The following is a 24,357-nucleotide window of genomic DNA, read 5'->3' as shown; positions in this document are numbered from 1 at the left end:
AGGCAATTTTCTCGAATGGTCAGATCTGCCTTTGGCCCGTGCGTGTGAGACCCTTTCACTGGCTTCAATATTCGGGCCTTCCCGCTCCCTTAAGATTAGATATTCAGAATTCCCCACACTTCCTCCAGATGATCCTATTTTATCTGAAATCCTGAATACTACGTCCGTTAAGGGGAAAGTTTCTAGATTATACGCCTTACATCAGTCCAAGGCCGCTTCCCCCTTTGAAGAACTCAGACATGCTTGGGGCAAGGATCTAGGGATCGAAATAACTGATCAGCGATGGAATCATATGTGTGCCCCGAACCCATGATGTATCATTCAATTCCCGCTTCAAACTGATTCAATTTAAGGTGCTTCATAGGTTCCACTACACCCCCATCAGGCTGTCATGATGCCTACCCCCGGGGACCCAGACCAAGTCCAGCAACCCCGAAAGCAGGCGTCAAGTTACCCCAAGCAAGCCCAACAACCCCCGCTAGGGGCTATTTGGATGCAGTCCTGGCGCCTATGGCGCCAGGCTTATATGGAGAGTCAGTCCTGGCGCCATAGGCACCAGGCTCATAGATTAAAACTTACCTGATGCAGACCATACTGCAAACTTACCTGATGCAGACCATGCTGCAAGAGCTCCAAGCCAAACGAGGCTTGGAAGGGACTATTGTACCTAGGGACTATTTATTTACTCGGGTGGGGCTGGGGAGGAATACTTACTTGGGACTACTTTGGAGGCTATTTAAACCACGCCCGAAGAGCAACACACGCTTCGTGTTATTCTGCATCCAGCAGCGTAACCCTCACCGTGCCTGCAATTCTGCATCCAGTCTCCTGCCACGCCCGCCTCGAGTTTGGAGCTCCTAGAAAAAGGGAGAAAGAAGGAGAAAAGGTTCGAACAAGAGCAATACCTTTGCTCCTTACCTGAATTCCCGATCCATCGCGCCTTCGAGCTGGAAGAGGGAAGTTATTTTATGCGCCTCGCCTGCTGCAGCGCCGCGCTGAACTCACCGCCTTCGCAGCATCTCCACATTTCACTGCATCCTCCTGCATGTTCCCGCCGCACTCCGGCACCTAAGGAGAAGACAAGAACAGCAAGGTGAGCCAAGGGAATACACAGAGGAATACCCCCATAGACTTACCTGATTTTACCACCTGGGTACTATTCTTCTTCACGGGCGGCGCAGCTTCCACTGCATCCTAGCCGAACCCCGGCCCCTAAAGGGAAAACAAAGGGTCAGCAAGGTGAAACAAGGGGAACCCTCCTCACCACAAGACTTACCCGATTTTACCGCCGGAGGCATTATTCCCAGAGACTTCATACTTTCTCTCAGCGCCTGAATAAGGGAGAAAGCAACAGGTTACATATGGACATTATTTTATCGAACTGTGTTGGATAATACAAATCCTTACCAGAACATTACCGGTTGCCACTAGGAACTCTTAAGTAGGGTCAAGCTGCAACCTGCAAGGAATCGGACAAGAGTGAAAGTCAGGCATTTGAACTCTTAAGAACTACATACTTACGGCGTCTTGCCGGGAATCTCGGAGTCAATATTGTCCTGGAACTCACCAGTTCCTTCGAGCCAGTGAAGCAACTGGTTATCTAGGCGCCCCTGCGCTCAATGCAGGATGGAGAGCTCATCTTTTCAAATCATCAGGTGAGACTATAAGAGGGGACATCCAAGGTGATCAGTATGGAGAACAGCAGGGTGGGGTGGATTTACGCTCAACTCCACAGGTGGTTAATCCCCTTTCTCCATTTGCAGAAGAATATTCCTACGGGCCAAGCAAACGAAGTTAGGTGGGCCAGTCCAGTCCGTCATCTCGGCCCTACGCGTCACATTGGTGGAGACCGCAGCAGTCCAGTCCAGATCGCACCTCTGTGGGAGCCAGGTGAGCGTAACACAGACTTCATCACATATCAAAAGACCAAACCGCCCCCCACCCCCAGGTGTAGAACTGATGATGCAAACTACATTCATATGATTTGGTCTTGTCCACAACTCAGTCCGTTCTGGGAAGAGGTTTGTATTACTATGTCTGAAATTCTTGACTGCACTGTCAGCCCGTCCCGATGACATGTCTCTTTCATGAATTTCCGAAACTGAGCCGAAACTCCAGGAAGCTGGCAGGTTTATGCATGCTATTAGTAGTACGTTGTATTCTGCTGTGTTGGCTCCGTCCCGGGGCTCCTACCCACTCCCAATGGCTGTGAGCGGTAACCTGGGCCTCGGACACGGAAGAAGCCTGGACGGCCCAGCAACCACTGTCGTTGAGGCCCAGAAATATTTGGATCCTGTTCCTTTGTTTCCTCTATATCGGCAGATGCGGATGATGACTCTGAGACCCTCCCCCTCCCAACATCTGCAGGCGTCTGAAATTTCTACTATATTGAAAATATCAGCTGTCCGGGCCGACTTTGCTACTTGTCTCCCTGCTCCTGTGTATAAATCACATTTCTGTTCTGTATATTCATTGTATATTTGCCTAGTACTTGTATGTCAGTGCTTTCTTGTTATGCCAAGCTCAATAAATAAAGTTTAAAAAAGAAATCTACTACAGTGCTCAAGGAAGCGCGAAAACCAAACACTAGACACTTATTTCGACAAGTGGCAGAGATTTGTAATTTGGTGCCAATCAAAACAAACACCACTTCACACATTCTAAATTATATGCTCCACTTGTTAGACTGTGGTTTAGTATTCAACTCTATAAAGGTCCACCTGGCGGCTTTATCAGCTTATACCACCTCCAAGTAAAGTATTGTGGTGGAACATTCCAGTCATTAAGGCATTCATGGAGAGAGTAAAAAGACTCCACCCTCCAATTTCAAACCTACCGCCAGGATTGGAACACAATGTAGTACTAGCAAAGCTCATGGGGCCCCCATTCGAGCCTATGCATGAGTCAAGTCTTAAACACCTGACATACAAGACTGCCTTCTTAGTGGCTATTACTTCCATAAGAAGACTTAGTGAATTACAAACATTGTCAGTGCAGGATCCTTTCTTTATTATCCATAAAGATAAATTGGTTTTACATACTCATCCAAGGTTCTCCACTAAATTAGTTTCCAAATTCCATGTGAACCAATCTATTGAGCTTCCGGCTTTTTTTCAGAATCCAACTAGCGCAGCTGAGGTACAACTCCACACACTAGATGTGAGGAGGGCGGTCCTTTACTACGTAACAAGACCAGGCTGCTTAGGAAAACAGTTTTTTCTGTGTTTGGTACTGTACTGTGCGCTCTCAGTGAGAAAAAAAATTACTAAACTTTTTTTCCAAGTATTTTGACTCCAATTTATTGTATTTGTATTCTCATGAATTGTATTATTATTGCATACAATAATTAAAATCAGGTCTTCCATTCAGTAAGTTGGTTCATGAATTGTATTAATCACAATCATTGCAGTTATTACTTTCAGTGAATTGATTCTCTCAATTGTCGCTCAACACGTGTTTCCCCACAGTATTATCTGTGGTTCATCAGGAGAGATACCGTAAAGAGAAAGGAAATCAAAAGGCAATAAGCAAGTGTAAAAAGAAAATCTTATAATCATCTCCATTCCTAAAGATGTAACAGAAAAGAAAATACATTAAGATTTTCAAAGAGAGATGGATACGGAGGGGTGGATTTGTTTTCTTTTTACTGTCCCTTATTTTAATTTCACTTGTTATAATTCTGAGAAATGATTCCAGGTGTACTCGCCTATTATGAATTGTAAAGTCCTTATACGATGATTGGAAAGTTTTATTTCTCCAGATACTTTTCAATTTTTGATGGGTATAGGTTTTGAGATTGAGTGCCTGTTAGAAAGAAACAAAGAGTCAAAGTTGATTTTTACCCTCTTTGTCCTCTATAATCTTAACATTGACATTGACAATATGATTTTGGAAATGTTAAACTTTGTGCTAAACAATATTTTCATGTTCAATAAAGTCATCTACAAACAAGGCACTGCAATGTGCACCCTCGTATGCTAATTTATTCATGGGACATCTCGTCTTCAATGAAAGAAACATCATATACTGGGGGTGCTACATAGATGACATTCTAATGATCCGGAAGGGAGGAAAAGCAGACCTTGTAGAGTATATTAAATACCTCAACACCAACCACTACAACATTAAATGTACGGAGAACATCAGCTGAGAAGCAATAGAATTCCTAGATATGAAACTTCATACAGATGGGGGCAAGATACAAAACGATCTGTTCATCAAAACGACGGCGGTCAACAATGTTCTACGTGCACAAAGCAATCATGTTAAACATATCATTAAAAAATCCCCTATGGGGAATTAAGAGTCAAAAGAAACTGTAACACAGATAAAACATTCCAAATCCATGCATTGGAACTAAAGGAGAAATTTATTCAAAGAGGCTACCAAAATGAAGATCTAGATCGACCAATAAGAAGGGCAGATAAAATTGCAAGGAATACATTGATCAATAAACCGAAAAAAATCAGTACACAAACTAAAGTCAATTTCATCACAACCTTTAGCAGTGAAGTCTGCATTCTAAAAGAAAAACCCTTGAAGAAACATTAGAACATCCTTCAAATGGATGAGACAGTCAACAAACATGTAGAGGATCAACCAACGATGGTATTTCGGAAAGCACCCACTCTCAAACAAAGACTAAGCCCAAGTTATCTCAAAGGAGAACCTTTAAGCAATTTAAGTACATTCATGAAAGTGCCGGCACCAATTGGATCATACAAATGCAGCAATTGCACAATTTGCTCACATATGCTCAATGGAGTGAAACATCTAACTCTCCCGAATGGAAAAATTCAAAAAATTAAGCAATACATAAACTGCCAAAGTAAATTTGTCATTTATGCCATTATATGTATGTGTGGCGAGAAGTACATCGGGAGTACTATAAGGGCAATGGAAATCCGACTTATGGAACATCTGAGGGCAATTAAATGTGGAGATCTGCGATATCCTTTGGCCACACATTTTAGTCAAGAACATCAACGGTCGCAAATTAAAGACATCACATTTTTGGGCTTGGAGAAAGTACAGTCCAGAAAGAGGAGGAAACCGGGAATTATTACTGCACAGAAGGGAGGCAAAATGGATTTGTATCATGAACACATGCCAATCTGGACTCAATATAGAATGAGATGGTATACTGGTTATAAAATAAGGTGAATAAAAAACAATGGCGTATTTGCAAATAATGTATATGCGTAATTGTTGCTTTTGTCAATTGTGACCTTTTATGTGTTTTTTGAAATAGGCTAATGAAAATACAATCTAGAACATGAACTATTGGTGTACAAGTATAACAATGGGTAATGCTATTCTTGACCTAGTCCATCTCCAAAAAGCTTTTTCTTCTAAGACTTTTCACTTTTTATAGAGATGGGAATGATGAGAAAAATAACATAATTCATATGTCAGGAGACACAGTTCACATGCCCACACATAGTAAAGACATTCTTATTCTTTTTGTTTATACACAATTCTGCTCCAAAGTGTTTTTCAAATAATGGCAGTATACTCAAAGTCCTCTTAAAAAAATTGCAAAAGGTTTTGACTACTGAGGAGACCGGAATGGTTTTATTGTCAATGGTGAAGTGGGAATATTTGGGTTCTAGGTTGGCTAGGTGGACTGTTGCCGACAAGGAGCTCAGTTCGATCATCATTCAGACAGAGCCCCTGGATCGCCATCCAGGATTGGACAGATTCATAGGTTAATAATTTTGGCAGTGTCTTGGTGATGGATGCCGGAGAGGGGGGATACGGATTTGGGTGTCGGCGTAGTGTATTTTGTTTGGCGGGAGTCGAGATCAAAGAAGGTAAAGATGTTGTAGAGGGTGAGGGAGATGCATGAGCCTTGGGGGGACCACACAGGTTATGGGGGATGGAGGAGTGGTTGCCTGCGTAGACACATGTGGTCGGACAAAAAAGATTAAATCCACTGGCGGGCTTCAGGGGATAATACGGGGTCTGTGGAGAGGTGGTTGTAGAGTAGGATATGGTCAACCAAGTCAAAGGCTGCAGATGCGTCTAGTAGCATGAGGAGAAAGAGAGGTTGCCAGAGTAACTGGCATCTAGTTGATTTTTGTTCGGTCCAGGCGGGTGTACTCCGTGTTGTGACCAGGGCGGAAGCCTGGTTTGCCGGGACTGGTAAGGTGGTGTTTTTCTAGGTGATTTCGGACCAGGATGTAGGACTCAGTCTATTTTCAAGAGGAATGGGACAGAGGTGATGGAGCTGTTAGCAGGAGGGTACGGTCCAGGAAGGGTTTCTTCAGGAGGGGGATGATCCAGGCTTTATTAATGGAGGAAGGGATGGAGCAGGACTCGAATGATGCATTGTTGATGGCAGTGATGAGGGGGATCTGGGGCTCACAGTATTGTTTGATGAGGGGAGCTGGTCAAATGTCTGTTTTGTATATGGAGGGCTTGAGGCTGTTGAGGAGCGAAGCAACCTCTTGGTTTGTGACGTGGCTGAATTTGAAGAGGGGGTGGTGCTGTGCAGGTATATAGAGGAGGTGGGCTTGAGGCGGGGGCTTTGAGGGAGGCACATTTGTGCTGGATTTTGAATTGAAGGAGGGAGATTTTGGCAGAGAGGGCTTGCTGCACATTATTGCACCAGGCATCGTCTTTGGAGGCAGTGGAGGGGTTAGGGACAGGAGACTCCAGCTCTCAGAGAATTCTCAAGAGTTCACAAGAGTCTTATTTCACATAGCAATTTTGGATGAGTATGCACATGCTTTGGCGAGGTGGATGGCGTTCTTATAGGTTTTGTCATTGGAGGCAAATCTGGTCCTATTCTCAATGGAGGGGCATGTGAGCCAGTCACGTTTTGCTGGCCCGCTATTTGGAGCGCAGGGTGTGGAGCTCAGGGGTGTACCAGGTGTTGGTAGGAGAGGAGGGCTTGGAGTGTTTCTTTATGGGTGCAAGGGTGTCCAAAGTCTCGTTGAGGATGGTGTTGTATAGTGTGACAAGTTTGTAGATGTCGTTGCTGCTGGGTGTGGAGCAGGGGTTGATTAGGGGCCAGGATGTGGTCGCTGGTGAGGTTGCGGGTGCAACATGAGTAACTGAGTGTAGATAGTTTTAAGTAATCTTTTAAGGTGCGGGGCAGGAAATGTAACCCTGGTACAGGATCACACATACCTATCCGTACTGAGAAAAAAGAGGATCCAAAGGTAGGAGCCCTCCCGTCCCCTGCACACTATTGGTATCCCATATAATAACGGTTAAGAATAAATCTAAAATAAAGCATAGATATAAGGTAATGTAAATATTTAATCATATAATTTCAAGACAAATGCTTCAAATTTAAGAGTTTAATGGTTAAAGACAATTTTTTTTTTTTTAAAGAAATATACATCAATAAATCTTGTGATGCTGAGACCAGGGGTGTGCGGAGGGGGCAGGTTGGCTGGTGGGTATGGAGGAGGAGGTGGTGGTCTGACCAGGCACATGGAGTGTTGGCGATGAGTGGATGGCAGTTATGGTCGAGCACCCAGTCCAGGGTGTGGCCGGGGTGGTGTGTGGGGTTGAGGATCGCTTCAGAGAGTCCATAGTGTAGGAGAGGGGATATGGCATCTTTGTCAGATGGGTCCCCGTAACCCCAGTTGAAGTTGCCTAGGGCGAGGGACTTTGTGTATGAGGTTTAAGGTTGTGCAGGAGGTGGTGGGAGAGGTCCTCCTCGAAGGTAGAGGTTGGGCATGGTGGGCGGTAGATCAGGTGGATGTTGATAGTGCTGGAGGCGAACAAGGAGAGCTTTATGGATAGGGATTGACCGTTGAGTGAGTGGTGTCGCCGATATGAAGTCTTTGAAGATAAGTACGACTCCACCGCCTTTTTTGGAGACCATCATTACGAAAGATGGCAAAGCTGCAGTGATGGCGATGGAAAGGGAGGGGCCTGCGGGGTGATGGAAACAGGTTACGGTGATGGCCAGGAAGTCGAGGTTGTGCAAGATAATAAGGTACACAGTATGCAAAGCCTTTTCTCTTCAGAATAGGTTTCTGTTTACGATGGGTGTCTCGTAATTGGCAACGGTAAGGTCCTTTACACAAAAAGGCCTTGGCTCCAAGGATTCCTTTCAACGTTACAATACGAAGAACGGCTTCATGGTTCATGTGCACACTTTTAAAAAACACTGGTGACTTACGCACATAGGATAGTACAATTACTCGCGCCACGGACTCAGGTTAATAACGGTCTTGTACGCTGTGCTTTTGCTTATTAACATCCGAGTCTGTTTAGAATGTCATTAAATGCACGCATACATTTCCCTCATCAGACTTCTCACTTGCACAGTATTGCAGAAAACTGCTCTTGCAAACAAATTATTACAAAAACGATTGTTCATTTCTCCACTCGCTGTTTTCATCTGCCAATATTTTTTACCTCAACATTAGTTACACATTACAAACTTCTCCCTCTGAGAAAATTCACTTAGCTCTTTGTCGCTGCTGCTGACTAGACTTTCTTCCTCTACTTGGCTCACAAGAAGCTTTTCTAGAAGTCCAGTTCCTTTGACTTTTTCCCAAGCTCATATTCACCCTAAGGTACCAGGGTAATCCAGACGTGGACCCCTTGCTCAGCTCCATCTCATTGATGAGGCCGGATTACGCCGAAACACGTGTCTGGGGTTGCTGTTGGTACTCTTGTTCAGAAGAGATTTTCCTAGCATTTTTTGCTAAACTGCCTTTAGGTGGGGACGAAGAGTTACTCTCCTGGGGGCCATCCGCCCAAGAACAGGTCATTGGGCTGCGTTTGTGCCTGTCAAGGGACTCCCAAACCTTCTTGTGCATCTTCCTAAATGGTGTCTGACACCAAACAACCTGACATAGGTGTCCATCACCTCTGCTCACGATCAATGGTGTCCAACATTGCATCCAACTGAACATAGGTGTCCCACACCTCAACACATCCTTGGTGTCAACACCAAATTAAACTAACCTAGTTGTCCAACACCACATTAACTAAAAACGTGGGTGTCCAACACCAGCATACTTACTGTAAGTGCACAGCACCTCCTCTCCCAATTGTGTCCAACACCACACATTACTACCATGGGTGTACAACACCCTGAGAGATGGTGCATAGCCCATTTTCCAATTGTCGCACTCCATTTATGCAAGCGCTCTCCTATTTCTCAAACACGAACACCTCTCACCCGTGATTTGCTACGCCACGTTTCAGTTCGCAGTGCCAATAATTAGTTCCCATATAGAAACTTGTATAACGTCTAAAGTTTTTATGAGACACACACGTACCTCCACCATACCAAATTAGCAAGAAGTAGGCACTAGAAGACATGGAAAATGGAGGCTTTTCGAATTGGCACATATCAAGTCCACACCTAACATTTGCCACCATGGTTGCTGCTGTGAAGAAAAACATGTGGCCCACATGACACCTGCGTTCCCCTGAGCCCGCCCACCGGTGCCACTCCTCAGCCCTATTTTCCATGTCGACGAAAACTGACTGCTTTCACCAGCGCTCCTGGGTAATTCCACACGCTCTTCCCTGGAGAAGTGTGTTTTGTCTTCTTTTTTGTCTTTAATCAGATAACTGTCCTCTGGCGCCACATTGCTCCATGGCGCATGTTGATGTCAGCGGGCTTAAGCAGATGTCCAACCTGCAAGTGGTTCTTCCCTATGTCCGACCCCGACCACGGCTGGGTGGGCTGCTCTGCGTGCAAGGCACTAACACTGCACGCTCTGAAGAACAGGCTAGCTCAGTGGAGGGAGCTCTTTGGAAGGTCGCCTCCAGTGGACTTAAAGGAATTCTTCAAGCACAAACCGGGCCCAAGGCAGGGACACTGTTATCATCTACACCCTGCCAGGGCGACTCCTTTCCAAAGAAGCACATGAGCGGGAGGGACCTTTCAGGTTCTTGTACCAATGCAGGTACCAACGGTTGCGCGATCCGACTGGTGACTGAACTGAGGGACCACAATGTACTATTACCGGTTATACGCCCGAGGGGCTACGCCCCAGTACCGGACAAATGTCTGAGGAGGTGGCCTGTACGCAGCAGTACTCATGACACAGCTGAGTGAAATCCGCCTACCAGGCCTCTTCCTGGGGTGCAGTGTAGGCCTCAACTTCCACCAACAAGAGTCTTGGAGGAGGCCCGGCCCAGCACGGCAAGCACCACAACGCAGCCACGTGGCATGCAACCTTACAAGATAGCTGCCTGACTAGATAAAATGGCGGCCCGCCCAATACATCCCCCTTTGGGGATGTTAGGCAAGATTGTATGCAGTACCCTGTGGGAGACTGCACCAGGCCTGTCCTCTTCGCAATAGTTAACCCAACATTTGGTATAAGCATGTACTACACAAGTTGATAGTGACTAAGCAGCCAGGCTCATCTCAAGAGGGGTCAATGTGAGCTGTAGGGTTATCTCAGAGATTCAGTGACAAGTATCCAAATAAACACTTACACTCAAGGTTTGTTGGTTAAACAATTATTTATTATTTTAACAGTCGGTTGAATAAGCCTTCTTTAGAAGAGAGCAAAATATGTAACACAATAATATACTTCAAAAATACACCCTCAGTTTCAATAAATTAGTAGCCATTTGGGGTGGCACATAGATGCTGCCTACACCGGAGGTGACTTAAATAACTATGACACTGTGGACATTGATATATCACTGGCACATTTTCGAGCAATACTGAGGCTAGTGTCAAAAGGAAAAGGTGAGGGAATAAAACAATGGAGAACAAATATTCTTAAGCAGGTAAGTACTTTATGAACCTTCCAATGTAAAGTAAATTAACCCTTTCCTGGGGGAAAGGTAAAGCACAAAGTCGGAGATAAGTCTTTCAGGGAGCCAGGGCAGCCAATGTTAATTGAACAAAAGTCTAGGTGAGCTGAAGCACTTCTTTCAGGTAAGTAAAAAGTCTTGCACAATGTTTTAGAAGTCTTTGTAGAAAATGAAATCACTGTAGAGCCACAAGCTGGGAGGCTTGTGGGGGGCAAAGCTGCAAGCAACTCTGCAAAAGCAACCAAGACTGAGAGCTAAAAAGGCTACACAACAAGAGGTAAGCAACCCCTTAGTTTTACAGTACCAGTGTAGGTCTGCAGATCCTGTTGTTCAAGGGCCTCAGTCGAGGGGACAAGAGGGAGGATGTCTGGGGACTCCTGCACTACGAATTGAAGGTTGGTGGCAGCAATGGGCAAACTTCAGATCAGCAACACTTCACGGTTTCAGCTCTCGCAAATAGCACCACTGTGGTTCTCGGATACCTTTATGGACTTTACTCGCATCTGGGGTCCAGCACTCTGTTGAGGTGGCTCAGGCTTGGTCAGTCCTGCTTCATGGGAGTCTGGAGGATCTTCCTGTAGCTTGGGTTCGACTTAAAAATGAGACTCTCGATTCTGGTGTTCCTCTGTTGAGGTGTTTATGATGGTGAGGTGTGATGCATGTTGTGGTGTGTTTGTTACAGTAAGGGAAGGAGGTGTTGTTGTTGGCCTTTCTTCCTGTGTATTCATCCTGCCTGGATGGGGTATGTATGGAGTGATGTCACTTGTGGAATGTTTGCTGTAAGCTTGGAATGTGTGGGTCTGAATGAGTTCCACCCCAGGAAGTTATGTGAGCCTGGGTTGTGGGAGCCAGTAGGTTCCTGTCTTATGAGTACTTCCTAATCTCCTGACGAACCCGACTACATCCTTTTAAGTATAAAAGCCTAACAACCTGTCATAACATCCTCCCTTGGCAATCGGTTCCTGCAGCAGCAATGGAAGTACAGCCAGCTCCAAGAGGATGTCTAGACAAGTTCGTTTTGGGGTCGATTGGTCCCACCAACCCAAGGGAAGAAGTAGTCCTTTTCAGGGCTTCTCTATTCGAGGCAAATTCAGAGCTTCAGCAATGCAGCAGGGCTTCATCGGGCATACCAATGGTCCAGAAGTTGCAGCAAGCGTCTCTTCCAAGTTCTTCTTTGGATTCCTTCGTCCAGTGGTCGACTCTGCCTTCCAAGCCAAAAGCCTGGCCTTTTATGCAGGTTTCTCCCCTTCATTCTCAGACTAGCTGTAAATCACACTGCAGGGTGGCTGTCCTCCAAGGACAGCCAGCCAGCCAATCACCTTTTGTGTGCATTCCTGTAACCAAGGGGATTAAGCACAAGGAGTTTCGGGCACCTCCCTCGCTTCCGCCCTGCCAGACACTCTGTAGCCAGAGGCGGGATTCACCAGTGAATCTCGCCAAAGACAAAACAGACAAAGGGACCAAACCTGGTTTGGCGCGCAAAGTAAATCTCAAGAAGGACCTTTCCAACAAGAAATGGCAAAAAAGACGGGGCCATTTTGACAAAATGGGCACCCATGGGTGCTTTACTGCCGCTACAATTGCAGCCCACGTTAGAAACACAATGGTAGGAAAAAGTAAACCACTGCCACCAGCCATTAATTGTAGAAAGGGTAACATAAAAATTTTACATTAGAAACTAGATAAAGGGGACACTAAGTAACTCCACCAGCACCTTATTGTAAGATAGTGTGTGCTGGGTCAAGAAAGTTACAAACATTTAAGTAAAGTCAATTTCACTTTACTGCTCTTGGAAACAGTAGTTTCACCAAGAGAAGTTATTTAAACCTTTGGGAAATCTATGACCTCACTTTGCCATTGCACTGAAGGTGCTGTGTCACAATGTAAAGATGATGCCTATAGAGTTTGTCAGACTCCAAAGTCGAAAGAAACAGAGTCCAAATCACAGAAAAATGCATCAGAGAGTGGGACAAAGGTCTCGCTCTCTCCAGGTTAGAAATGAAAAGTCCTAAAGTCCAGCAAAAAGAGCTGGGGGTCTCTAAGGTAGAAGACAATTAGCATATTTCTGAGAATTCTCCCAAACAGGGGACCAGTTGGGGAACAGGTTTCCAGGTGGGACTGGTCTTCACCGGGAACGTGGCCTACAGCATATGCGTCATCGTCATAGGGCAGATATACTGAGCAGAAAGTACGGCAGAGTGCTCCCAGGTCTCGCTTCATGCCCGTTCCTCCAGGTGTTCCACCGGTTTTTTTGGGAAAAAGGTGTATGACCCACATGAGGTCTCGGCAGATGGGCATCATCCTCAGGGATGTAAATGGGGACATGCTCCCTCCAGTTTTTCTGCTGGCACCCACGGCCACACCACCTGTGGTTCCAGCGCCTCTGGCTTTTGTGCAGCCCCAGCTGCCCATGCCAGTTTTTACCACAGTCTCCCAAGCCTCCAGCGGTCTTGGCAGCCCCGTAGCCGCCTCCTCAGCCGCCGGCTCCTGTCAGTACACCACTGCCCCAGGCACCCAGCACTCCTCCATCTGCACGTGACCAGCAAGACACCTTGGTTGTCACAGACGAGGACACCCCCGGCACACCTTCCTCGGCCAAGGCCTTCCATAAGTGGCTCGCCGGATTGGCTGAATACATGGGACTTCTGCAGCCAGAGGTTGAAAAACCGGAGGCTGGGGTCTTGGCAAAGGTACTCACTTTACGCCCCTTCGGCTAGAACGAGGATTCCAATGCAAAAGGACATGGTGGCGCTTGCTGAAAAGGGGTGGCTTAACCCACATTCGGCGCAGCCAACCAACAGACGCCTTAACGTCAAGTTTAGGTAGATGGAGGGGGGGACGCCCCACTCTTGCTGTCTGTACACCCTCAACCACACTCCTCTGTGATCGCCGCAGCTTCGATCTACTCCAAGCCACAATGGTCTTCAGCTACCTCAGCCTCTGCCCTCCTTGGTAAGGATAAGAAGATCCTGGAAGCATACAGGAAGAAAATGTATTCCAACGCTTCCCTGCATGTTCGTCCGTCACATGCGGATGCTATGCCTGCTGCAGTCAACCAGTGTCTTTGGCAAGCCAAATCTGACTTCCTTCCAGAACCTTTGGTGCAGAGCCAGTGGCGCTTCAAGGCGGGGCTAGCAGAGGCCAAAATCGTAGCGCAAGACATGGAGTCCACTGTGGCACACATTGACACCTCAGGCCGTGCCATTTGCATCGCTACGGACATGAGGACTGCCTGGCTATGGGCCATCAAGTTCAAACCGGCGGACGTCCATAAGTGCATACTGCACCTTCCCTTTGGGGGTGGCGAGCTGTTCTATTCCACCACGGACGAGGAACTGGGTAAGAAGAAAAACAGTTCAGACTGCCAAATCCTTATCCATCCTAACTAAAGCCACTCCTAAGGCATACAGCCAGACGCACCAGCGTTCAGATAAGGGTCACTCCTTCGGTGGTTTCCACGAACGACGGTCCAGGCAACCGGGCAGGTCCCTGAGTCAACAACAGTGCATGCAACACAAGGCTGCTCACAAAGGCATTTTTCATCCCCCCCCTCCCCCCACACACCCTCCTCAACCTCGGCTGGAAAAACGGCATGACACGCCCATGCAGATCCACGTGTCTCCGGTGGGGGGCAGGCATGCCATTCACTCCCAATACTGGCCCGCCAGGCTCGCGGACCCCTGGATCCTCTCAGCAGTGTCCACGGGCTACCGCCTACCGATTCCTCCCTCCCACAGATTGGGACAGCAACTTTGTTAGCGGAAATTCGCTCGCTCGTAGAGAGTCGGGCAGTAGAACAAGTCCCAGCCTCTCAACGGGGTCTGGGACTCTATTAATAGATTTTTGCCATACACAATAAGAACCAGGCAGGCCTGAGAGTTGTGTTGGACCTTTCCACCATGAACCTTTCCCTTCCTCTTCAAAAGTTCAAGATGGTTACCCCAGCGCTTATAGTGGAGACATTGTGCATGGGAGACTGGATGTGCTCCCTGGATTTGAAGGATGCGTACCTACACGTCCTGACATGGCAGCCCCATTGGTCCTTTCTAAGGTTCAGGATCATGGGTTTTCATTTCCAATATAGGGTTCTAACCTTTGGCCTCAATTTGGCCCTCAGGGTCTTCACGAGACTGAATGTAGTGGCAGCCCTACTCTGGGCCCGAGGGCACCATGTATAACCATACCTAGACGACTGGCCCGTCAGGGCAAGGTCTCGGGAGGCAGTGCACCACACCGCCTCCGCCCTCATGAACACACTACACGGGCTGGGATTTTCAATCAACCTCAAGAAGTCACAGCTGGAGCCCACGCAGAGACTAATGTTCCTAGGTCTATTCTGGGATACGAGCAGCAAGAGAATTTTCCTCTCCCAGGACAAAGTCATAGCCATCAAGAAGGCCTCTGGCCATTTCTTCAGCAGAGCAGTGATCTCGGCGTGGTGTTATCAACACCTCTTGGGTATCATGGCGGCATGTCTCCTGGCAGTACCGCATACAAGGCTCAAAATGAGGCAGTTGCACTTCGCAGCCCTGTGGAGTCAGGAGAAGGGTTCCCAGGCAGAGCCAGTCAGCATCTCACCACAGCTCCACTAGGACCTAGTTTGGTGGCGCACAGACAGCCTGCGGCTAGGCAGGCCCTTTCGTCAACCAGCATCTCAGATTACCAGCACCACAGACTCATCCCTAGAAGGCTGGGGAGCTACCCTGGACAGCCAGTGTCCATGGAGTCTGGTCCCTGCAGGAGACCCACATCCACTGGCTTAAGTTGATGGCCATCTGGCTCGCTCTCCAAGCATTCCTCCCGATCAGTGGCAGGATGATCCTCATTCAAATGGACAGCTCCACCAGCATGTATTACATCAACAGAGTGGCACCAGGTCCCCTCCCATCTGTACTCTAGCGGTCAGGATTTGGGAGTGGGCTCTTGCAAATAGCCACTTATCAGCCATCCATCTCCAGGGGGAGTCCAACCTGGAGGCGGACATGCTCAGCAGGCTGGGTGCCAACGACTGCGAATGTCAGTTGGCCAAACAGATCCTACAGGGGGATAGTCAACAGATGGGGTCATCCTCAAGTGGAGGTGCCACAATTCGCGTCCTGGCAGGTACAGGGCTGGCGCTCTCTGGGCGATGCAATGCAGATCCAGTGGAACAACATGAACGCACATGCCTTTCCGGCCACTCCCCTGGTACACAGGATAATTTGCAAGATAAGGGAGTCCCGGCACCTCTCTATCGTTCTGATAGCGCCTTGGTGGCCAGCAAGGCCATGGTTCTCGGAACTGCTCAGCCTTTCAGAGCAGCCCCCGATGCACCTCCCGCTGGGCCCATCTCACCTACTATCACTGCAGGGAGGCACGGTCATCCTCCCGCCCCCCAGAAGTTAGACCTTGCAGCGTGATTCCTGAACAGGTCACTCTAAGGCATCTGCCTCTGTCATAGGCCAACCTAGCCATCATACAGGGAGCTAGGAGCAATGCTACCCGGAGCCAGTACTTTTTAAAGCAAGTGGGCTAGGTTTTATCCCTGGGCAAAGACCAAGGAGGTCGATTCCCTGACCTGCAGGTTCGACGACGTGCTATCCTTCTCTGCACACCTCGCGCACTCGCAGGTGCAGGTAGACACATGCCCCACATATAACCGGAATTCAGAGGAGGCAGTCTTTTCATCCTCCAACCTGGGGGTTAAGAGACTTCCGGCGGGCCTCACCAGACTATACCTGCCTATCAAGAAGCCACATCCGGTATGGGACCTTAACATGGTCTTGGATGCCCTGGTTCATAAACCCTTCGATCCAATGGCGTCTGCGGACATCTGGCTGCTCACCATTAAGAGGGCCCTCCTGGTCAGTCTTACCTCAGCACGAAGAGTCCATGAAATCCAGACACTGGTGGAGTCGGTGCCTTACACTAAGGTGCTGCTTAGAACTCGCCCTGCATTCTTACCTAAGGAGTCTCCTTGTTTCATCTAAACGCGGAGATAGTGCTACCCACCTTCTTTGCGGACCCTAAGGACGAGGCTCAGAGGGTACTGCACTGTTTAAAGACGTTAGGCGTGCCCTAAAATTCTACCTGGATAGAACAAAGAGCTTCTGTAAATCAGAGCCTCTGTCACCTTTGGTGGGTCTCAGCCAGGTTATCGGGCTTCCAAAGCCTCCATACCCAGATGGATGGTTGCAGCCATCAAAGATGCCTATGAGGGGCAGCACAAACCACTCTCGGCAAATATGCATGCTCACGGTATCGGAGCCAAAGCCACAGCTGTGGCTTTCCTAAGGCACATTGCGTGGCAGGTCATTAGCAAGGCAGCTACATGGGCTACGCCCTCGGCTTTCTGCAAACACTTCTGCTTGGATGCCAGCTCCAGGTCAGACGTGGCTTTTGTTCAAGCAGTATTCAGGAGCTTGTTCTCTTAGGAGGGTCACCTCTCCACCCTGGGGCTATATTCAGTTGTAATCGCCCATAAAGTATGAGGAAAGGGGACAGGACGTAGGAGTAATTATAGGTTACTCACCATAGTGACTAACATACTCCTAGTCCATAGTCCCCTTTCCTCCATACATCCCACCATCTTCCCCCCCTAATAAAACTGGTGTCATTAGGCAATGGTAATATTGTCAATGCGTCAAAGGGACTGAGGAGTGGCACCAGTGGGTGGGGTCAGAGGAGCACATGCTTCAGGTCGCACTGCAGCGCGCCTCTAAATTTAATGGGGAAGATTTCTTCTGGTGAAAAAGGTTCAGTCCCCCATTCCTAGCGAGGGACACCCCTACAGCATGGAGGAAGGAGTACTATGGATTAGGAGTAAGTTGGTCACTACGGTGAGTAACTTATAATTTTTACACCACAAGCCTTTCTACATGACAATTCCTGTTCACAACCTCAAGGTCCCAGCATGTTCTGCCATCCAAATGTCTTCACATTAAGGAACATGCCGTGATAATACTATGTTTCAACGTTTGTACTTGTATCAGTCTCTAAACCACGACTGCTAAGGTATCACCTATGCCCAGGGAACGTGCACACAATTGCTTGGAAAAATTCTAGTCTCATTGACAATTCCTGCAACACTCTTCTATCCATCTCTTTTCTTCTGGTGCACATCACAAGCTCAATTTCCTCATCCCCTGGCTTAAAACCAAATCTGTTATTCGAACGCAACATCCTGATGGAGTCTTTTATTGCGTAGTGGTTCCTAGAGCACGGGGGACCCTGATGGTAGCTGCACCTAAAGTTCTGACACTTCACTCACTACATTTTCTGAGTGACACTTGATTCTTACGTTGTCCTGGACGTTATAGGACATAATATTCATCCAGACTCCGCAGAGTGCAAAGCACCCTCGGCGCCGGAAGACGATCTGCACTCTTGTTTGCCGTGGCTGCCCCTTGTGAAGAGTCTGTAGTGAAAGTAAGACACAAGTTAGCCATGTTTTTGGTTAAAGATTTTTATTAAAAATTAAGGGGGTGGGGAAAGGCCTCTCTGGCCTGGCTCTAAGAGGAACTACCTTCCTTAGCCAAAACGTAAGATCTTTTGTGTCAGGTTGTCAAAACCAATACTGTCCTGTGTCCAAACTTCTGGTCTGACACTTAGACTAAAACTAAACTCTAAGGTGAAATAGGAGATTTCTTTAAACTTGGGTGGTTTAGAAAAGTGTTCACACAATATTAAATGGCTCCAACACCAATGTTCTTCCAGAATAGCAGCCCTTATTCCAGAGGGTGGTTCTCTTCCCCTGGATTCTTCTTTGCTCTCCATTGTTTAACATACAACTGTTCTTTGTGCCTTCCTAGGCTCACAACAATTGACAGATAAACTTGTTTGACTTGGCAAATGTATATTCCCAATACCTGGTATGCTACTCTGCCAGGCTTTTAGTTCTCTTCTCCTGGACAACACAATGCTTATTCTAGCCCTGATGTTTCTTCTCAGGACCTCTTTCTTACACACAGAACTACTCTCCTGCCAGGGCTTCTGCTGTTCACACACTTGTAGTTGCCTGATATACTCTCCTGCCGGAACTCCTTATATTCACACAGAGCTTCTGCCCTTCCACAAAGTTGCATATACGGTTTGTTTGTCAATATGTCTTTATATGTGTATAACATATATTCTTTTGTTTGCAAGGGGCTTGTTTGTTGCATAACTGCCCTTCCGACATCAATGCAGAAGTCCTATGTAAAATCCCTTTACAATCAATCCAAGCCCAGTGCCTCGCAGTTTCCTTTTGATCCCATTCTGACCAAAGCCATATGTATGTCCTTGAAAGCCCATCCGTGATTTTGGGCATCCGTTGCAGAAAACAACTCTTCTTGGGTTGTTTTTATGACCCAATGTCATCAGTCACTGCCCTTGTCCAGATCTCACTCTAGATGTCTGGGTCCTGCTCAAATCTGTTTTCCCCCATGGCAATGGCCAATGAGCAAGCAATCTCTGGCAGATGCATAGGTATGGTGTAATGAGGAACTGCAGGCTCCATCATTTTTAGAGAGGAGAGTGGAAGCCACAGAAGTGTCTGATATGCGCGATATTGGAGTTGAAGAGAAATAGGCAACGAGTTGCAGAACAGGTGATCTCCCATTAAGAGTTACTTTTGATTACTGGACATCATTAAAATACAAAAAATCCATGAATACCAATAAGGACTTTCTTTGCCGCAGGGTTCTGGAGCCCTCTCTCACAGAATGACTTTGTCCTTCCCCCTTTTCACCAGTGCTAAAATACCACTTCCTGAGAACCTGCCATGGTTCAGACCCTGCCCAAGTCCAACATCAAGACGCCTCTTACTTTTCCTCCCTCTTACGTGCCTTGGAATTCGTTATTATACCCTCTTCCATGTTTGCTTGAACTGCTCTGTTGCCTCTTGGCTAAACTGTGCTATAGAAATGAATTAATTATAATAATTGGCCTCACATGCTTTGGATTAACTGGTACTTTTCTGATTTCTTCCAGATACCTTTCGCCTGGTTTGTAGGACGGTTTTTAAGAGGTAATTATGGAAATGCTGCTGTGTGGATCTCCCTGATCATTGGGCAGCCCATCGCCATCCTGATGTACGTCCATGACTACTACGTCCTGAATCATGAAAGGCCTCCAGAATCACCCTGAAGCAGACAGCCTTTGTGGGGGGTTTCTACCTTGAAGCCTCATCGAAGAACCTGCAGGAATGAAAGGGAGGAACTATGTGCTGAGGCACATCCATGGGTTTATGGCTGTTTTGTATGAATACATATGTGCAATGAATGTTTGATCAATGAAAACTAAACTTTATCGAGGAGCACCGATAACGGGATTTGATGTGAGGAGACGAAAACAGGATATGCTGGCTTACCGTTTCCGTTACTCGTCACCCTTCATCAACAACACCTATGGTACACAGCTGGCATAGTGAAAATCTGTCCAAATGTTTTCAGTTCCTGCTTTTATGCCTAGTCTGAGTGCTCCAGCTATGTAGCGGGTAGTCGAAAAGCCCTGCTGCATTTCACTCATAACGTCAGTGTGCCCAACATTTCAGTACTGCTGGAAGAGGATGCGTTTGGCAGCTAGATATGAAGAATAACTAGAGATAAAGTGTACTTGACTGTAGTTGTGACTGTCTTTGCAATGTGGCCAGATGTTCCTGGATGGTACCGTGAAATGTTTGCACCAGGTAAAAGACACATTGTCGTTCTATGTCATCACTTGATGCCACATTTGTTTAGGCAATGTGTTAACAGTATGTTGTTGAGAAGGAACTCTATATATCTCCTCACCTCACTCCTGCAAAATTTTCTCCACCTTTTAAAAGTTCTCACGCACCTTTTGAATTACTCACTTTGCACAGGTTAATTTAGTATCCCTTCAGCATAATTTGACCCATACCTTTCAACACTCCTGACCATGATGCAGAGAATCCAGCATCCCTGGCACCATTGTAGGTTTGCTTTTGTTCTAGAATGTCAGGATGATTGATGGACACTGCTACCTCACTGCAGATTCGTTTTCTTCCAAAATCAACAATACATCCAAAAAGGGTTCATAGCAGTTGCTCATTTTACCACTATCTTGAATTTTAAATCTATTTTATCTAAGTGCATGTTTTATTTGCTAAAGCGATTTTAATAACATTCTCATTTGCAGGCATCTAGTGATTATTTTTTGCAGTTGAAATGCCTTTAAACTATTTTTATTTCTACTTACTGGTCTGTTGGCTAGGCCTCTATTTTCCCTTCTTGGGATTGTGGAGGGCTACTGAGCAGCTCAAATTTTCTCAGAGTTTCAGAACACCTGTTTGTGATGCCTCAAATCCTATTTTAGGAGTCCATATGCCTGTTATGAATTCTACCCTTGTGGATTTTTGGGTTCCCAGTCTCTTGTCTATACACTTGTGCCAGACACGTGTATAGGCTTTGATTACTGCAAAACAACTTTGAACACCTGCCCACCTCCAGATTCTGTCATTATAGCAGCTCTTTAGGATGGAATTTAGTAACTCTGTTGGTCAGTTTCATTAAGCACCGAATATTGTAGATCAACTTATCGCAGCAGTGGCTTGAGCTATATTGTTTATCAGCCGATGAAGACTAAATTGAATGTATTTGCTGCAATACAATTTCAATATGTGAACTAATTCGTGAAGAATGTTTGTTCCTACTTTCCCGACCACCTGCTCTTCCTCCACAATTGGTCAGTTTGCTTGCACTGCAGGTTCAATGAACATCTCTAACAATATTAAGCCTTCATTTTAGACCGGGGCTCCCCATAAATCCATTTGTGTGTAGGCCCTGTCACTGGCTTTTGTCTGCACCTTATGTTCTCTCACGAGGGGGTATTTTCCTTTTTGTTGAATTGGATTTTTGAAAATCCATATGATGCCCCTTAGGCCGCCAGCTAAGTACAAACTTCAAGAGATGGATTGGTTATAGGCAAATAGTTCTCCATGACTGACCTGCACTGAGCATGTGTGGCATGTCTATAGATCTTCCATCTTCCAGAAACATGCACATCATTTGCTGTAGGTTGGCACTGAGGTCTGCAATGGTGCACCTTCATTTGCTCTCCAGGAAGGGATTGGTGCTGCAGGCAACTGTACATTTCGTGAACTATAGCAATCTGTAGGACGTAGGTTCTAGGGGGTTTTCAAATGTGATAGGCACCCAATGATTCAACAGAGGAGCACCTCTGCATGAGACCGTTCAGACACATGCCTTATGCATTTGATCAGGTGCCACCTTGCCCCCAGTGTTGGCAGGATCAACACACCAGGGAGTTGTGGAAACTTGTGACTCCATACTAAACTGAGTATCGGCCATGCCTAACGGCCCGTCAAGCCTTCAGACCGTTTAATCTGCCTAGGCTAGTATGTAGAGGTTAAGTAGTCTTCAATTCCCTCAGTATTGGTCTGTGCCAAACTCTTTTCACGTGAACCGCTCCTAGAAAGCACCACATGGACAAAACTGAGAGGATCAAAATACCTTTCTGTGCACTGTGAAAGAAAGTATTTCAACTGTTATCAAGTGCCTCCTCCAGGGGTCCAAAATACTTTGTGTTCAATACACATAATCGCATAACTCTTTATTCTAAGACGCATGCTACTGAGCTGGTGAGCACGATTACACTGTGTTTTGTGACAATGGCTCTACATGTTGTAGCTATGCCTACACTCTGCACTGAGAAATCTGTAATGACAAATTCCTGGACTTGTGGAGCCCAGATACAGTACGATTGAGAGTCCACAGGAGCCAGACCAATCCCCAGTTCCAACTTTTGTATTGACCCCTCATTTCTCAAGCAATCTTTGCCTATTTGGCAAAGACCTTACTCAGACTCACATTTCTGAATCTAACTACCTTGTGCATGCGATCACTGTAGAGGAGCATTTTGTGTTGTCTGGTTACTACTCATACTGTCTGAACTTTGTGAAGGAAATGTCCTGACTCCTTAACCATGGCATACTTGTTGGAAGAAGTCCTACCAAAACGCCACTCTCCGTACATCAGACAGGAAATATGGCCTGATAATTGAGAGGTTCTGTGGAATTGAGAGCTCTGGTTTTCTCTGAACCCCCAGCAGGATCTTTTAAATGTTCATCCCTAGACCAGTCAGGGGAAGCCATCTTCTGCATGGGCCACCAAGCTGCCAAACGTAACAGCAAGAGAAGATGGTTGTCACGCTTGCCACTTAAACGCGTTGAGTACCACACATGCATTAGCTTTGGCATCCAAGAAGCAGTATCCCATACCATTGCATTGGCTCTCTGGTCAATGAGAAATAGTCCTCAGCTATTTTATCTATTTCACTTCCCATAGTCTTGCCCATGTGTGATATCTTCCTGGACTTGGTCTCCCCCTATGTTAATTAACCTGATCCAAGGAAATTAACTAATATGGAAACAGTTATTTGGACACATTTTATTGAGAGAAGGTATCTTGTAGCACATAGTGTATGCATTTCCAATTATACAATGCTTCTGGTACCTGAATAGCAGACATGTTTGGTGCATGCCTGCTCTTAAGTTACTAAAAACACAATATTATCATTGGACGCACAAAGTTACATGAAGTTTGAAATCATTTTAATGAATGTGTACATAGCCATGACGAAAATTCAGAAAGGATATTATTTACAGATTTCACATGCCAGTATTTACCCGTTCCCTTCAATTCTACTTTATTTAAAACCACAAGCAATTGGGATTGCACAATTCACGTCACATGTACCGCTAGGTCAATACTACTTTTTGCCAGCTATCTAAAGTGTTTTACTCTGCATTCAAATGTCCTAGGGCTGCATAATCCATGCCAGATGTCATTCTCAAAAGATGAGAAAAGTCCTAGAATTGCTTAGGTTTGTTTTCAGCCATGCAAGGTGTCACACATGGGTCTCCAATTCATTTTTATTCTCATAGCCCCAGTATGGGCAGAGCAGAACCCATATGCTAATCTTCTCCACTTGTCCCTACTAATGTACAGGAAGTTACTTTAAGAAGCAAGGCATATTTCTTTAGCATGGTCTAGAATTGTTTACATTGGGAGGCCCACTGTCAAAGTTCACTTTGTTGATCATCTTGAATTGTAACACTACTGCAATGCTATTCCAAGTGCAGCATTTACTGAGGGATTCCTTTTGGATTTGGTGTCAGAGGATTTACATCCTCATAACTGACCTTCAATGTGACTATACCTTAACTACATTGCTCAGCAAAGTCCAACTTCCTGAATTCATGTTTTACTGATCAGCCTCTACAAGATAGATGCCGGGTCAAAATGTGCTTCTGTGTTCCACTCATTAAAATCTTCTTGATGATTTGTGCATGGGACTTCACTTAAAAAATATTCTACCTTCCAGTTATTTCTACACCCCTTTAACCTATGCAATTGTGCAAAACCAATTTCCTTTTGCAATAGTGTATTGCAATAAGGAAGGCTGGTGAAATACAAGTGTCTTGCCTATTGACAAACATTTTAAAGACTTGCTTTATTAAATATTACCCTCCGTTCTTGTTCCTTGGCTAGTTTAACATTCATATCTGTAAATCCAGTTTTTTTTCTAATGTTCACTAATGCAGACTAGCAATGTTTTCATGTTACTGCCAGAAATAACTCTTGTAGTAACACGGTAGACAGTAGA

The 24,357-nt window shown here is 46.1% G+C and overlaps 1 protein-coding gene across 1 annotated transcript in view; it reads left to right on the top strand.

Annotated features, from left to right (window-relative positions):
• Positions 1–21,356, top strand: part of DGAT1 (diacylglycerol O-acyltransferase 1) — a 1,493,476-nt gene extending 1,472,120 nt beyond the window's left edge. Inside the window, exon 17 of the mRNA XM_069621909.1 lies at positions 19,702–21,356. Coding sequence (XP_069478010.1) covers positions 19,702–19,857 — 156 coding nt within the window. The 3' untranslated portion in view covers positions 19,858–21,356. The remainder of the gene's footprint in view (positions 1–19,701) is intronic.
• Positions 21,357–24,357: the final 3,001 nt, after the last annotated feature.

Source organism: Ambystoma mexicanum, chromosome 5q (assembly GCF_040938575.1).
Source record: "Ambystoma mexicanum isolate Mex_15411 chromosome 5q, UKY_AmexF1_1, whole genome shotgun sequence".
Classification (NCBI taxonomy): Eukaryota; Metazoa; Chordata; class Amphibia; order Caudata; family Ambystomatidae; genus Ambystoma; species Ambystoma mexicanum.
Note: the sequence above shows the minus strand (reverse complement) of the source record. Positions and strands in the feature narration are given on the sequence as shown.